This window comes from Xiphophorus couchianus, chromosome 4 (assembly GCF_001444195.1).
Source record: "Xiphophorus couchianus chromosome 4, X_couchianus-1.0, whole genome shotgun sequence".
NCBI lineage: Eukaryota > Metazoa > Chordata > Actinopteri > Cyprinodontiformes > Poeciliidae > Xiphophorus > Xiphophorus couchianus.
The window spans coordinates 5,842,804-5,855,643 of record NC_040231.1 but is presented as its reverse complement, the minus strand read 5'-3'; the positions used below and the strand labels follow the sequence as shown (position 1 = coordinate 5,855,643).

Genomic DNA, 12,840 nt, shown 5'->3' with positions numbered 1-12,840 from the left:
GAAAGAGAAAGAAGATGCATGAGAAGAGAGTTTGAATGTATTAAGGAAAAGATTAATTTATTAGATATTTTGAGGAAGAATTTGGGGAGTAAACACATACAAATAATTATTAAATATTTAAAGACAACTAAATTGTTTCACAGAATTTGATTATAGTAGGTGTGTTTGTGAATATGTGCATGATCTAGAGAGGTATAGTATAAAGTTAAGTATAAAAATGGATGAATGTGTGTGTATATATATATATATATATATGTGTATGATTTATTTATTTAGTTTATTCATTATTGTTATTTGTAGGAGTATATTTAAATTTATATAAATAGATAGTCCATCTCGAACCACACTCCATACCAGTAAGTGGCGGTAATGCTACTTAAAGTTTGTTGCCAACCGCCAAAAAAACTCAAGAAGAAGAAGAAGAATGTCCCCAGAGAACGCTTTTTGCAGGAGGTGATTCAGCCATATGATTCAGGTGTGTTGGAGAGGAGGTACATCTAAAGGTTATAGGCTACTAGACCTGAAGACCTGGATTTGAAGACTCCTGGAACAATTCATTCTAAAAGGTTTTGAAAAAAAAAAAACATATTTCCTTGACTTTGTTAGGATTATTACTCTGTATTTCTGTTTGAAAATATTTCTGAATGCTTAACAGTTAGTTTTGGGAGAACAGGTGATACTTTCTATACATGCGGTTTAGCTGCATGCAAGAAAGTATAGCATGCTGTTAGTATGCAGAGAGTGCAAAACCTGAGTCAGGATTCATTTCTTGGATCACAAACAGGCTCACTCGTTTCTTTCCCACAAATCACCATTTATTCTTCACACATTTACTGAAAATTACAGTTTATTTAAAGGACACGGGAAGGTCAGATAACACAGATACATGTAGCTAGGAGTTACTACTCAGTGCATGGCACATTCTCAGGGAGACGACCCATTGTGAGTCTTTGGCTCTTTGCCTCAGGAGTGTTAAAGGCAGAAAGAGTGCTGAATATTAAACGTTGAACAGTTGGCCAGCCAACTTGAGCCTTTATATTTCAAAATGTGGAGTAAATTAACCTTGCTACAATGAGTGACAAACAATATTCTAAGTTGGGTAGTAGTAGTAGTAATAATAATAGAAGTACTTTTTTTGTCAATTGATATACTTATCACAGGAAACAGTGTCAGACCTCACCAGTGCAAAGGGTATTTCTAGAAAGATCACACATTTAGAAAGCAGTGTCCTCACTTATAATAAAACTCAGAGAATTAAACAACAAATGAACAATCATGAAACAAGTTACCAGTGCCACTGCTACCTTTGAAAAGAATATCTAAACGCATGCCATTTTACTATGACGGTTGTCAGATGACAGTTTGAAATTTGTTGACAGTTCCAGTGTCTCAGCCTTCTCTAACAATGCTCATATGCATATGTCTTGCTCTTTGTGTGTTTGGCTATGTTTGTGTGTGTGTATTTTAAAAAGTAAGCGTGTAAGTCAAAATGTGTGGGCGCACGTTTTTCCTTGTAGGCGTGCGCAAGTGTGTGCTCTTAGAAAGATCCTCCAGGCGATGCAGGCTGCTCTGCGATGACATGCTGTCTGCTCAGTTGTATTCGTGGAGCTTTGTCTTTTTGCTGCTCTCGCCGTCTGCATCCTTATTGTCGTGTGACAGCTTTGTGTCAAGTTGTTCACTCTGCACCTGGTCCTTTTGCTGTTGAGTTACAAAAAAAGGTTTACATTAGAAAAGACCGAAAGGATTAAGTTCTCCAGAACAGAGGTGAATATAGTGTTGATTAGAGTAGATAGAGCCAGAGTCAGACTCCTCTAAATAAGGCTTGGAACACTCTGAATGAGGAAAAAGAAATATCAGGCTGCAGAGATAAATCATTTAGAAATTTCATGCCACCAAGATGTGAGGTGGAAGGGAAGTTAAAGCAGACCTGTAAAATAAAGGCATGTTCTTCTGTAAACAGAATTCTTAGAATAGTCCTGAAATGGTCTTGTTATGACCTAGTCATACCAATTACAATCATCCAGCCCAGCCCTGATGGTTTTTTTTCTCCCCTCCAGGGGATCTTTTGTGGGCTCTAGTGATATGAAAGTAGGCTGACAGGAAAGGGGGAAGACATGCGGCAAATATCGCCGGGTCCGGGAATCGAACCCGCGACAGCCGCGTCGAGGACTCCAGGCCTCCAAACGTGGGTCGCGCTATCCCCTACGTCACCACACCCCAGCCCTGATGTTTATAGGACATGAACATTACATTGTTTTTTTGCTGTCAGAATTCAACTACAAACCATTCTGGAGCAAACTGCAGCAAAATCAGATCCTCAACCTATGAAAAGCACAAATCTTAAAGTACAGCAAACGGAAAACCAAAGTGATATTACAAAAAGGGAAATCTTGTTACAAAACTGAATTTCTCTGATTGTCTCTTTAATTCAGTTTTGTAACAAGATCTCCCTTTTTGTAATATCACTTTGGTTATAAAGTAAAAATTGAACTTGTCCACAATTTTCTTGAGAAAAGGGGCACAAATCTGTGTTCTTTGCCATTTCAGTAAACGTATTGTTCATCTTATAAAACAAACCAATGAAAAGAAAAACCTTATTTTGATAAAATATTTGATTCAAAATCTTTTCTGATCTGATTTTATTTAAGACGGAACTCAAAGGTAAGAAATCAATCTTATGTCTTTTAAAGAGTATTAGAAAGTGGGGTATTAGGTAATTATATCTATAAAAGTCAAACAAAACCTAGATGACATAAAAACAAAACAGACACTCTTATAATTTCACAAGTAAAGATGAATAATTGCCACAAACGTAGAGCTAGTTTAAGCAATGGGTCTGATCTTTTGTATAGCAAATAAGTAGTTATGAATTCCTAAAAGCTGTCCTAAAATGAGTTCACAATTCTTCATAACACTCATATTTGGAAATGATTGCAAGCCTGGAATGCTCACAATCTGAGAACAGTCTCTTACCCAGCTGCCAAATTGGAGGCTACAAATCTTTTGCCAACTTCAGCTCGTAAGAACAACAAAACTAGCTTGATTTCCATTTACCCTCAAACCCTAACTTGAAGAATACATAAGAAAGGTTAGCATGCACCTTTTGAACACATACCTGTATCTAATTAGGTAAATTAGAAGAGAAAATCTAAAGGTGAAGTTGTTTAATATTTTCTGAAAAGGATCCACATTAGTTGTAACAATAGATTTTATTTGGGAAATATTTATTTTAGATGTAAAAACAATACAGTAATAATACTGTAGGTTATTTAGTTGTTATACATTTTAAGAAAATATTGTCACAGAAATGTCGCCATGTTGTTCACACTGCAATGCATTCTGGGTAAATGATGTGCAATGGTCCAACTGCCTGACTTTCTCCAGCCAAATCAGTGATGAGTAAAATTATTAAGCCTTTTCGATTTGAATTGGAGCTCTTTGAAATCGATCGGAATGTAGAAACCACAGAAGGTGATGATGATGATGATGATGAGGATCAAATGGAGGAAGAGGACAGAGTTGGTTGTAGGAGGTTGCTGCAGCTACTGCCTTCAGTTTCATAAATGAAACAATGAATGACACCTACCTCTGGTTGGACTGATTGATCGGTAAGTAATTCTATAGCTCTGTGTCGGTTCGGCAACAGCTGTTTAGGGTCCGAACTTGGGCCGGTGTTGTAGTGGTTTCACATTCAGTAACGGTGTTCTAGCTCAGTTAGTATTTCCAGTAGTAATAGCTCTGTTAGCGCTGCTTGTTTTTGATGTTTCTCCCAGCATCTGTAGAGCAGTGTCTGGTTTGGCAACACTGTATAGGGTCAGGTGGGGTCTGGTAACAGCTGTATAGGGTGGCTTTGGTCTGGTCGGATCAGTGGTGTTAGTACCGGAGACAGTATAGCTCCTGTTAGCATCTCAAAGAGTCTTCGTAAATCTTGTTGGTACAATAAATGTAAAGGGCACAGATTAAGTCCTTTGGTAGTTGTTTTCTGTTCCGTCTCTCGCACTGCGCTCTTCTTTCTTTCATGTGGGAAATTATCCAGATTTGCCTCACTTTTTTCCTTTCTCTTTTCTTTTTTCTTTTTTTAATTGCATTTTAATTTTGACAGTGTGGCATTATCTAAAATTACACCACGCAAACGTGATATGATAAACATCTACTAAGATAAAGTTAGCCTTCCTATGTTTACTCTGTAGATTCCAGTACAGAATGGTCCATTATGCATCATCAACCCATCGGTGAAAAAATGGCGACCTCCATGGGTGAAAAATATAACAAAAGATGCATATTTGTGAAATAGTTATGAGTGTTGGCCTATCACAAACAGCATTTTTTTAGTTAATACTAAAATTACAACATACTTACACTAACATATTCAACCAGTCGTGGATTCCTTTAAAAACTTGATGATATTTTGTAATGTCTGATTTTCCATTTAGTTACGCTAAAGTAAACACCAGGTAAATAAAATTATTTGACTATTTTGTAGAACTTGTTAGGAGTTGTTTTGTTGGCTTGCCATATGGAAGTAAACCAACAAAAAGCACTCTCTTTTTGATATAGACGGTGAGTGAGTATGAGAGGGAGAAAGGGATAGAGAGGAAAATGCTGCAGTAAACTGAGCTGTTTCTGAAGGTCTTTAGGATGTGAATTGCACAATTGTTTTTATTTCAAAAATAGGAAGAAATTAATAGTAAAGACAATAGATGCTTTAATTAGTCTGATTCCCCATCAAACTTTCTTATGTATGTAGAAATTGTACCATCTGTAATTCTGTTTGAGTAGCTTCTGTTTAGAAATTACATTTTCATTTGATGGAATCAAGTTGAAAAGTTATTGTAAGACTAAACGCTATTGATGAGTGCCCCAAATCTATGTGGACACATGAGCTAATAGGGTATTTTAGCAGGTTTCTTAAAGATGTATCTTGGAAATTAGAATAGCAAAGAAATTTTATTTTTCCAGTATTATAAAGTGAATTATATAGTCACATTACTCAAAGTTTTGTATATTTCAAGTGTTAATTGCTGTTAATTTCGGAGATTGTGGCACAAGTCAATCTCCAAAATAGGATAGACTGCTGATGTGATCTGCCCAGCAGTCTTGACACCTTCCACCAGGGACCTAAGTTTTAAAAGGTCACTGGTTCTTGAGAGCTGTATCCAAACAAAAATAATTTAAAATTCAGTTGATGGAAAAGTGTTATAGAAAAAGGTGCACAAACTAAACAATAATTTATCTTGTGAGGCAAAGCCCATTCAGGAATTGCAGCGAAATTTTAAAGACATCATACACAGATTCACCCAGGACATGGGCTATGTTCCTCTTGGTAAATCAACTTCTTTTTTCAGATTAAATTTTGTATTTAATTTGGAAATTAAGAGGTCCAGAGGGAGAGTGGAGAGGCACAGGACCCAATCTGCTTGGTATCAAGTATAACATTTCTATAGGAAATGATGATTTGGGGAACAACTCCAAGACAGAAAATACTTCATACCTTCATACGTGCTTTAATAGCCATGAGTTCACTGGACTAAATTCCCCAGCAAACTGACCTTAACCCCAAAAATAATCTATGGGGTATTGCGGAGAGGAAGATGAAAGGCACCATACCTGAAAATGTAAGTGAACTATTAAAGCAACCTGGACTTTTTCGACACTTCAGCAGCCCCAGAGGCTACAGTAATCCCTTCTAATCGAACCCTGTCCAAGTATTGAATGTCTGTATTGTACAGTACACTTATATACATTTCAGTAGGCCAGAATTTCTGTGTAAAAAAAATATTTTAATATTGGTCTCATGTGATATTAACATTTTCTGAGAAACAAAGTTTAGAATTTTCATTAGTTGTAAACCATAACAATCAGAACTAAAGCAATACTTGAAATATATCACTCTGTGTGTATTGAATTTATGTTATTTATAAGTCTTGCATTGTGAAACGGCTCACTTAAACTGAAACTGCTTTACCTAATGTAAATTATAGCATGGGCTGTTAGATTTGGACAATTTCTTTCTCTTTGCTTCTCTAATTTCGCCATGTTCAGCAGTACAATGGCAATTTAAATATTTCTGAAATGTAAAGCAGTTTTTAAATATTAATTCAGGCTCTCTGATACTAATTGTTTTTTTTAAGTAAGCATTTTAGAGCTTGCATTGATAGGAAGCATATATGCACTGATCTCTAGCAGCTTCAAATCGAGGCCAGTGGTATCAGCTCCTTTTGGTGAATGACTTCCTTAGATAAATGATAGTTTGTGCAATGCTGTGTACTTTACTATGGATGGTGAGAAGTGTTTCACCCATAAATTATTGATGTGGAAACTCTGGCTGCTCTGTTTTTTTTTATTATTGTTTGCTGCTTGTGTGTCTGAATGCTGTGCACCCAATTTAACCATCACATCCTCTTAGTGTAGGATGGAGGAGAACTTCCAAGCTGATGATGTGCAATTGTGTTGGGTTTTCATGTTACAGAGGTTTTCCTGGCGTGCTATGAAAAAATCATAAAACTTGCACAAAATAGTGTTAGTTCTGTTGCAGGGTTTTAATCCAAAGCTTGCAGTTATGCATGGACTTAATCTTGTTGACTAAAAAAAGAGGTCACTACTCACGCTGTGCATTAGTGAACAGAACTCAAAGTTCTTATTAACGGATGTAACATCTAAGCATTACAAATTAAAAAAGTCACTTTGAAAACATGTGTTTCTCTAATTTGTGTCTATAGTTCACAACACATTAAAACTGAATCTTTATATTTTTGTGATTCGAGTTCAGGATCCAGAGCAGCCTTCTTTTCCATTTTAATAATTTAAGTCATCTTTGGCAATGACAGAGACGACACATAGACTCTGAAAAAGAAAATTCTCCAAGCATCTGTTTAGTGCTCACCAGTGTCACTTCAGAGAATGCCTTGAGGCTTGCTGACTGCTAAGAAACAGAGTTACACACGGCTCTGCTTGGCAGTAGACTGTAGATTAAATGTTCATCTTGAAACAAAATGCAAGAAAAATGGTAAATTAAAATGAGTAGTATAGGTCCTACCAAATGATACAAGCTAAACTGAAAAGTACATCTAATTTTCACCTAATTCTACTGGAAAATTGGGCATTTCACTTAGTTATGAGGATTCCTGACAACAAACAGCACTGTGTGCTTTGGTATTTCCTTTTTTTTCTATATGTCTTATTTATCAGCAGTACAACTCCCCTAAGCACACCCGGGTATAAGTAGCTTTTTTCATTTATTCATAAAATAAATACATAAAAACTCTACTGCAAATCCACATCGAGTGTGGCTTGTACAAAAGTATTCATAACCCTTTAATGACTACAGCTTCATTACATTTATATACAACACAAAGTAGCACATAACTGTTATGTAAAAGTTTCCAAGATGGCGGCGCCCAAAATGGCTGCGGCTGCATGGGCTCTCGACAACTTGCGAGTATTTGAGCAAAATACGCCGCCTACAACGCTACAAACTTTGCATCCAGTCAGTAAGTTAGCATATGATCGCCAGCGTCTGCTGGAATTACGATCATCAAATGATTTCGGACTCTTAAATACGACTACTCTGGAGTGTTTACGTGACCTCGGAGTGCTACGGAAGCAAGATCCAGCGGCCCGCAGTGCAGCGGACTCGCCTAGCAGCACTAGCCGGAGGAGGAGAAAGCGAAGGCGGTGCGACCGGCAGCGGAAGCGCGGCTGTCGAAGTGGACTAACAGCTAAGCTAAACGCTAACCCCCACAGATCGCCGCTTCCTTCCATCTTCCTCTCCAACGTCCGCTCTCTGGACAACAAAATAGACCATCTGCAACTGGAACTGTCTTCAAAGAGAGAGTTGAGGAACTGCTGGGCTCTTATTCTGACGGAGACATGGCTCAACTCGTCCATACCGGACAACGTTGTTAGCCTGGAGGGGCTCGCTACATTCCGTGCAGACAGGAGCAGCGCTCTCAGCGGTAAAACCCGAGGAGGGGGGCTGTGTAATTACATCAACAACAACTGGTGTAAAAATGCAATGACTGTTGCCAGTTACTGCTCCCCGGACATCGAGCTTCTGACTGTTAACTGCAGACCATTCTACCTGCCCAGGGAGTTTACTGTTGTTAGCATCACTGCTGTGTATGTGCCCCCCAGTGCTAACACTAAAGAGGCTATGAGTGTTCTCTACCGGACCATCAGTGATTTGCAATCCTCACACACAGAAGGCGTTTTCATCATTGCTGGGGATTTTAACCAGGCCAACATGAAGACTGTTCTCCCTCACTTCAACCAGTATGTGGATTTTCCAACCAGGGGAGGAAATACTCTAGACTTGGCCTACACCACCATCAAAGAAGCATTCAGAGCAGCCCCCCGCCCCCACCTTGGCTCTGCTAATTCCTGCATACAAGCCCCTGCTGATCAGAACAAAACCTACAGTGAGGCAGGTGAGAGTGTGGACTGAGGGGGCCATGGAGGCACTTCAGGACTGTTTTTTTTTTTTTTTAAATCTGGAAAGTGAGTTGTGCATTTATTTTCTGACCCATAAGTAAACATTGTTATAGAACTAACTTTTGCTGTAATTGCAGCTACAAGTATTTTGGGTGTTTCTCTATCAGCTTTGCATAACTACAAACTTGCATTTTTGTCACTTCTGGTCTGCCTGTATGTTCAGGTTTGTCGCCCTGCTGGAAGGTAATCCTCTATTTATTACAAAGGTCCTTTGCAAGTTCTGAATTAGTTTCAAAATTATCACAACTAAAACTCCAGTGTTTTGCTCTTAAGGTTTACAACTTTAGTTTGTACTACTTTGTACACCAAAAAGTATAGACGTGCAAGAGCAGATTCTGTCATAGCTCTATTATTGAACTGATTCTGTTGTAGCTCTTACACACTACAAATAAATAAAAATAAAAACAGGCTAACTTGTACAACTTTTAGGAATATGTGAGGTAGGAAGTATGTGGCAGCATGCTCAACAGTTTTAAAAAATGTTACACCTGTGTTTACAAATGCTGGGGAAATGTTAGACTCTCAAATTCCAACCCATTAAATGAGTAATAAATTTTACTGCAAAAGACTGAAGGCATTTTATTGTTCAAGTCAGTATTCTTACAAGCAATTCCTGCAGAATAAAAAGCTTCTCAAACTGAAAAATTAATCTGAATTCTTTTAGTATGAATGGCAAGTAGTTTATGTGGATCTTCAGACTAAAATTCACTCAATTTTATCCAGTCCCGAGTCACGCTATGCCATTTTTCTTTGTCCACCCTTCAAAGAACATCTTCACATCAAGCTAGAAGCCTCTCAAGTTTTCAGTCTCATAAATCGAACATGAGGACACATAATGAAGGTAGACTGACTGAAACGAAGAGCGCCTTGATGCAGATTGATCCGCAGGGACCGGAATGCAAATTACGACTAATCACATTGTTTACTACACCCTGAATGGCAAAAGGGCTGTGAATGAGGGATGTGGGAAAGAGTTGATTGTAGGCTTGCTGTGGTAAGCCAATTTGAAAAATTTCCCATGCAATAAAGGAAATACCGAAAAGGTTTGGAAAGCAGGGAAAGATGTTACATATCACTTTTGCAAAAAGATGTAGGCATTTATATTTGTCAAAATTAGACTTTTAATTTATAAATATTTTTCTGTAATTTTGTTTTTGACTTAGAAAAAAGAAACTGAATCACTTCATGTAGACTGACTCTTTTATGCTTCTGCATCACATAAAATAACACATCCCTTTCTCCACACTGACCGCCCAGGCTCCCCTGACATGAAGACAAAAAACAAAACAAAACATGCTTTCTAGCATAAAACAAACCAACACTCAAATGTGTCCATTGGAACTGTGTCAAAATGTTCTTGAATTCTAGGCATGCGTGTTCTAAATATGGACTTCTGCCACTTGGAATGGGAGACAGTTGCTCAGTTCCGACGTATTGCACTGCATTTAAAATTAGATGCATTGTTTTGCCATCTGCCAAACAGGTGTGACTCAGTTCAATAATAGATTGACGGAGACAACTATGCATAGAATTTGGCAGACCATTGAAAATCACACTACAGAGATGTCACTGGCACATTGAGTGTTGGATTTGACTGGATTGGTAGTCTTTTCTTATCAGTATGATGTAGGTGGTGTTTCTTCTTTTATTTCAATATCTTTTGATTAGCGGTTGTCATCAATTATGTAGTCATCCTGCTAGATAAGTTTAGGTTGTCTTTCCTATAGAAGTCTTTAAAATTGAGTTTAATTGCAGCTTTTGATCTTTGGAATTTTATTTTTGTGTTTTGCTTTATTTTGGTATTTAACTTCTACTCCCACCTTCCTTTTGTGTTCTGTCAGCCATTTCTCCCATTTCCTCATCTCACTTCAGCTACTTGCCTTCCCTCACAGCTACACCTAGTTTCTAATCAACCACCTGCTCCTTGTCAGTAATCAACTCTCCAGCTTCAACATCTCTCATCTCATCAAATCCTATTACTGCATGTTTCCTGGTTCATGTTTTCTTCTTCAGGTTCTCCCAGGACATTGAGTTTAGTTTTTTTTTTTCTTGTCTGCACAGTTTAATTTTGGAACAACTTGTCTGATGTCTTGTCTCTACATTTGGGTCCTTCTCTTTACCATTTTTATGATAATATCATCCTCATGTCCTATAAAGGTTATGATGTAAATAACCAACAGCCTAAATATGGAGGATATGCAATATAATCGCCCAAATTACCATTCTCTCCTCTTTAAATAGCAATTATAAAAAAATGCACTGAGTAGGCTAATCGATGATGCAGTAAATTAACCCAAAACATAAAATAGTCTCTGTAATTAATAATTAGAAAAGTTTTCTATAAAAGTAATGGCAGATGAAGTATTGTATAGCATACCTGAATGTCTGGTAGGCTTTTGCTTCCTGGGGCTGATCCATTCGTCTGATTCTGGAAGCATTCACCTGCGGCCTGTAGGAAACAAACAAGAGCATATAAGTACATTGCAGACAGTGATTGTATCATCTTTCTGTTTAGATTAAAAACTAATGAAGTGAGTATAACCATATTAGTGAGCCAAACGTTTTATCAATCATAATCATTGATTGATTTTTCTTTCACCAGATAGAACTTTGATTTAAGCAAGTAGTTAATCTGTTGGAAATCTAAAATTAAATCTACAAACAATTGATTTTACAGCAGTCAATGTCTTCAGTTTAAAAAAAATAATAATAAGGTTGTTGCTAATTACAAAATACAAATGAACAAATTTATATTCTCTTCCCAAATTAAAACAAAACAAATAAGAAGTGAAGGACATAATCTAAAGGAATCTATTAAACAGAAAATCATCTTTCCTGTTTAATAGGCTATTTTATACTGTAGTATTATTATTATTTTCCAAGCTCAGTTATAAAAGGAAAATAAAAACAACCTTACAGCACTTGTGTTTGACTGTAGGGATAGCATTAAATAGGTAATATCTGCAGCTTTCTTTCCTCTGCACACAGTGTAGGGAATTGTGGACAAATAGTTCAATCTTTGTTTCATCAGAAGAGAGAATTTTGCCTCACAGTCTGAGAGGTGTTCAGCTGGCTATTGTCAAATTCCCAGTGGTCTCTCATGTGTCTTTTACTGAGCAATGGCTTCTCCCAGGCCAATCTAACACAAAAGCCTGACTGGTCAAATAATGCATCAATGGCCATCGGTTTGTGAGGTTTCCCCTTCTCCACTGTGGGAAACCTTTTCACTCTAATTACTTAATCTGGCAGGGTAAGCAGATCTAGGAACTCTGTTCTAGATTTCTTTTGATTTCAATAAAGCACATTTTCTAATATTCTTTTGAAGATCTGAACCTTGACACGGTCTTGACATGTCAATTTTGCTACATCACAGCTTGCTTGTAACTCTGACAGTCATTTTCAGCTGTAAGATGTCACACATATAGGTGCCTGCCCTTTTAATTGGGACTCCTGTCAAGTTACAGAACAAATGCAAGGTCTATTGACAAAAGAAGAGAGCTTGTGACTTTTTGATGCTGGTTATAAAAAAGATTTCTCTGGATTATCAGGAAACATACTGGCCAGAGTGCAAACCCAATTATCCCCAAACGAAGTTCTTCCAAAGAAAACAATGGTTGTGGCTTTTTTTTTTTTTTTATTAAAGAGAGACTGTGTGGGAGTAGACTTAAAACATGTAATTTAAACGTGCAACAGTCTTATTTTCACCACAGTGACAGGCACTGCTCAAGAGGAAGACAACTTAAGCTGGTGCAGCAGGACACATAATCAAATAATAAGCATAAATATGATGCTTATTATATTTATACAATACGTGTAAATATAATAAGCATAATATTATTATATATTATTAAATCAAAGGTTATGTATGCTAAACATAACCTTTGATCCATTGAGTTACCAAAGAGGAAAGAAAACATGACATTTTCTCTGTGTGCCAGAACCCCACTTTCCTGTTGAGACTCCATCAGAAAACTTATTTTGAAGGACTCTAATACTGGAAACCTTAATATCACAGAAAATCATGAGTAGTTTGTTTTTGATAATAAATACATATTCTGCACGACATGTCGTCTGTAGGTAATATCTCAATAATTGATTGAGTCAGTTCACTTCTACTCCCTTATTCAGGTGATTCTGATCTTATCAAGAATATTGGCTGTCAGTAAATTTTCATAACTTACTGCTTCCAGTCCCCAAGACCGGGATTTAGACTGCAAGACACTAAACTATGCTTCCCTCATTCTGTGCTTTTAAGGTGTCAGTGAGGCTCTGTGTGAGGAGTGTTTTCACAACAATCACAACACCAACGCAAAGCTGGAGCAATTGAAGGAGATAATTTGTATATTATTT

At 37.2% G+C, this 12,840-nt stretch overlaps 1 protein-coding gene across 1 annotated transcript in view; it reads right to left on the bottom strand.

Moving 5' to 3' along the window:
- Window positions 1-797: 797 nt before the first annotated feature.
- luzp2 (leucine zipper protein 2) overlaps window positions 798-12,840 on the bottom strand; it is a 161,492-nt gene continuing 149,449 nt past the window's right edge. The window contains exons 11-12 of the mRNA XM_028015199.1: window positions 10,868-10,939; window positions 798-1,698 (exon numbers count right to left, since the gene is read on the bottom strand). Coding sequence (XP_027871000.1) covers window positions 1,591-1,698; window positions 10,868-10,939 — 180 coding nt within the window. The 3' untranslated portion in view covers window positions 798-1,590. The remainder of the gene's footprint in view (window positions 1,699-10,867; window positions 10,940-12,840) is intronic.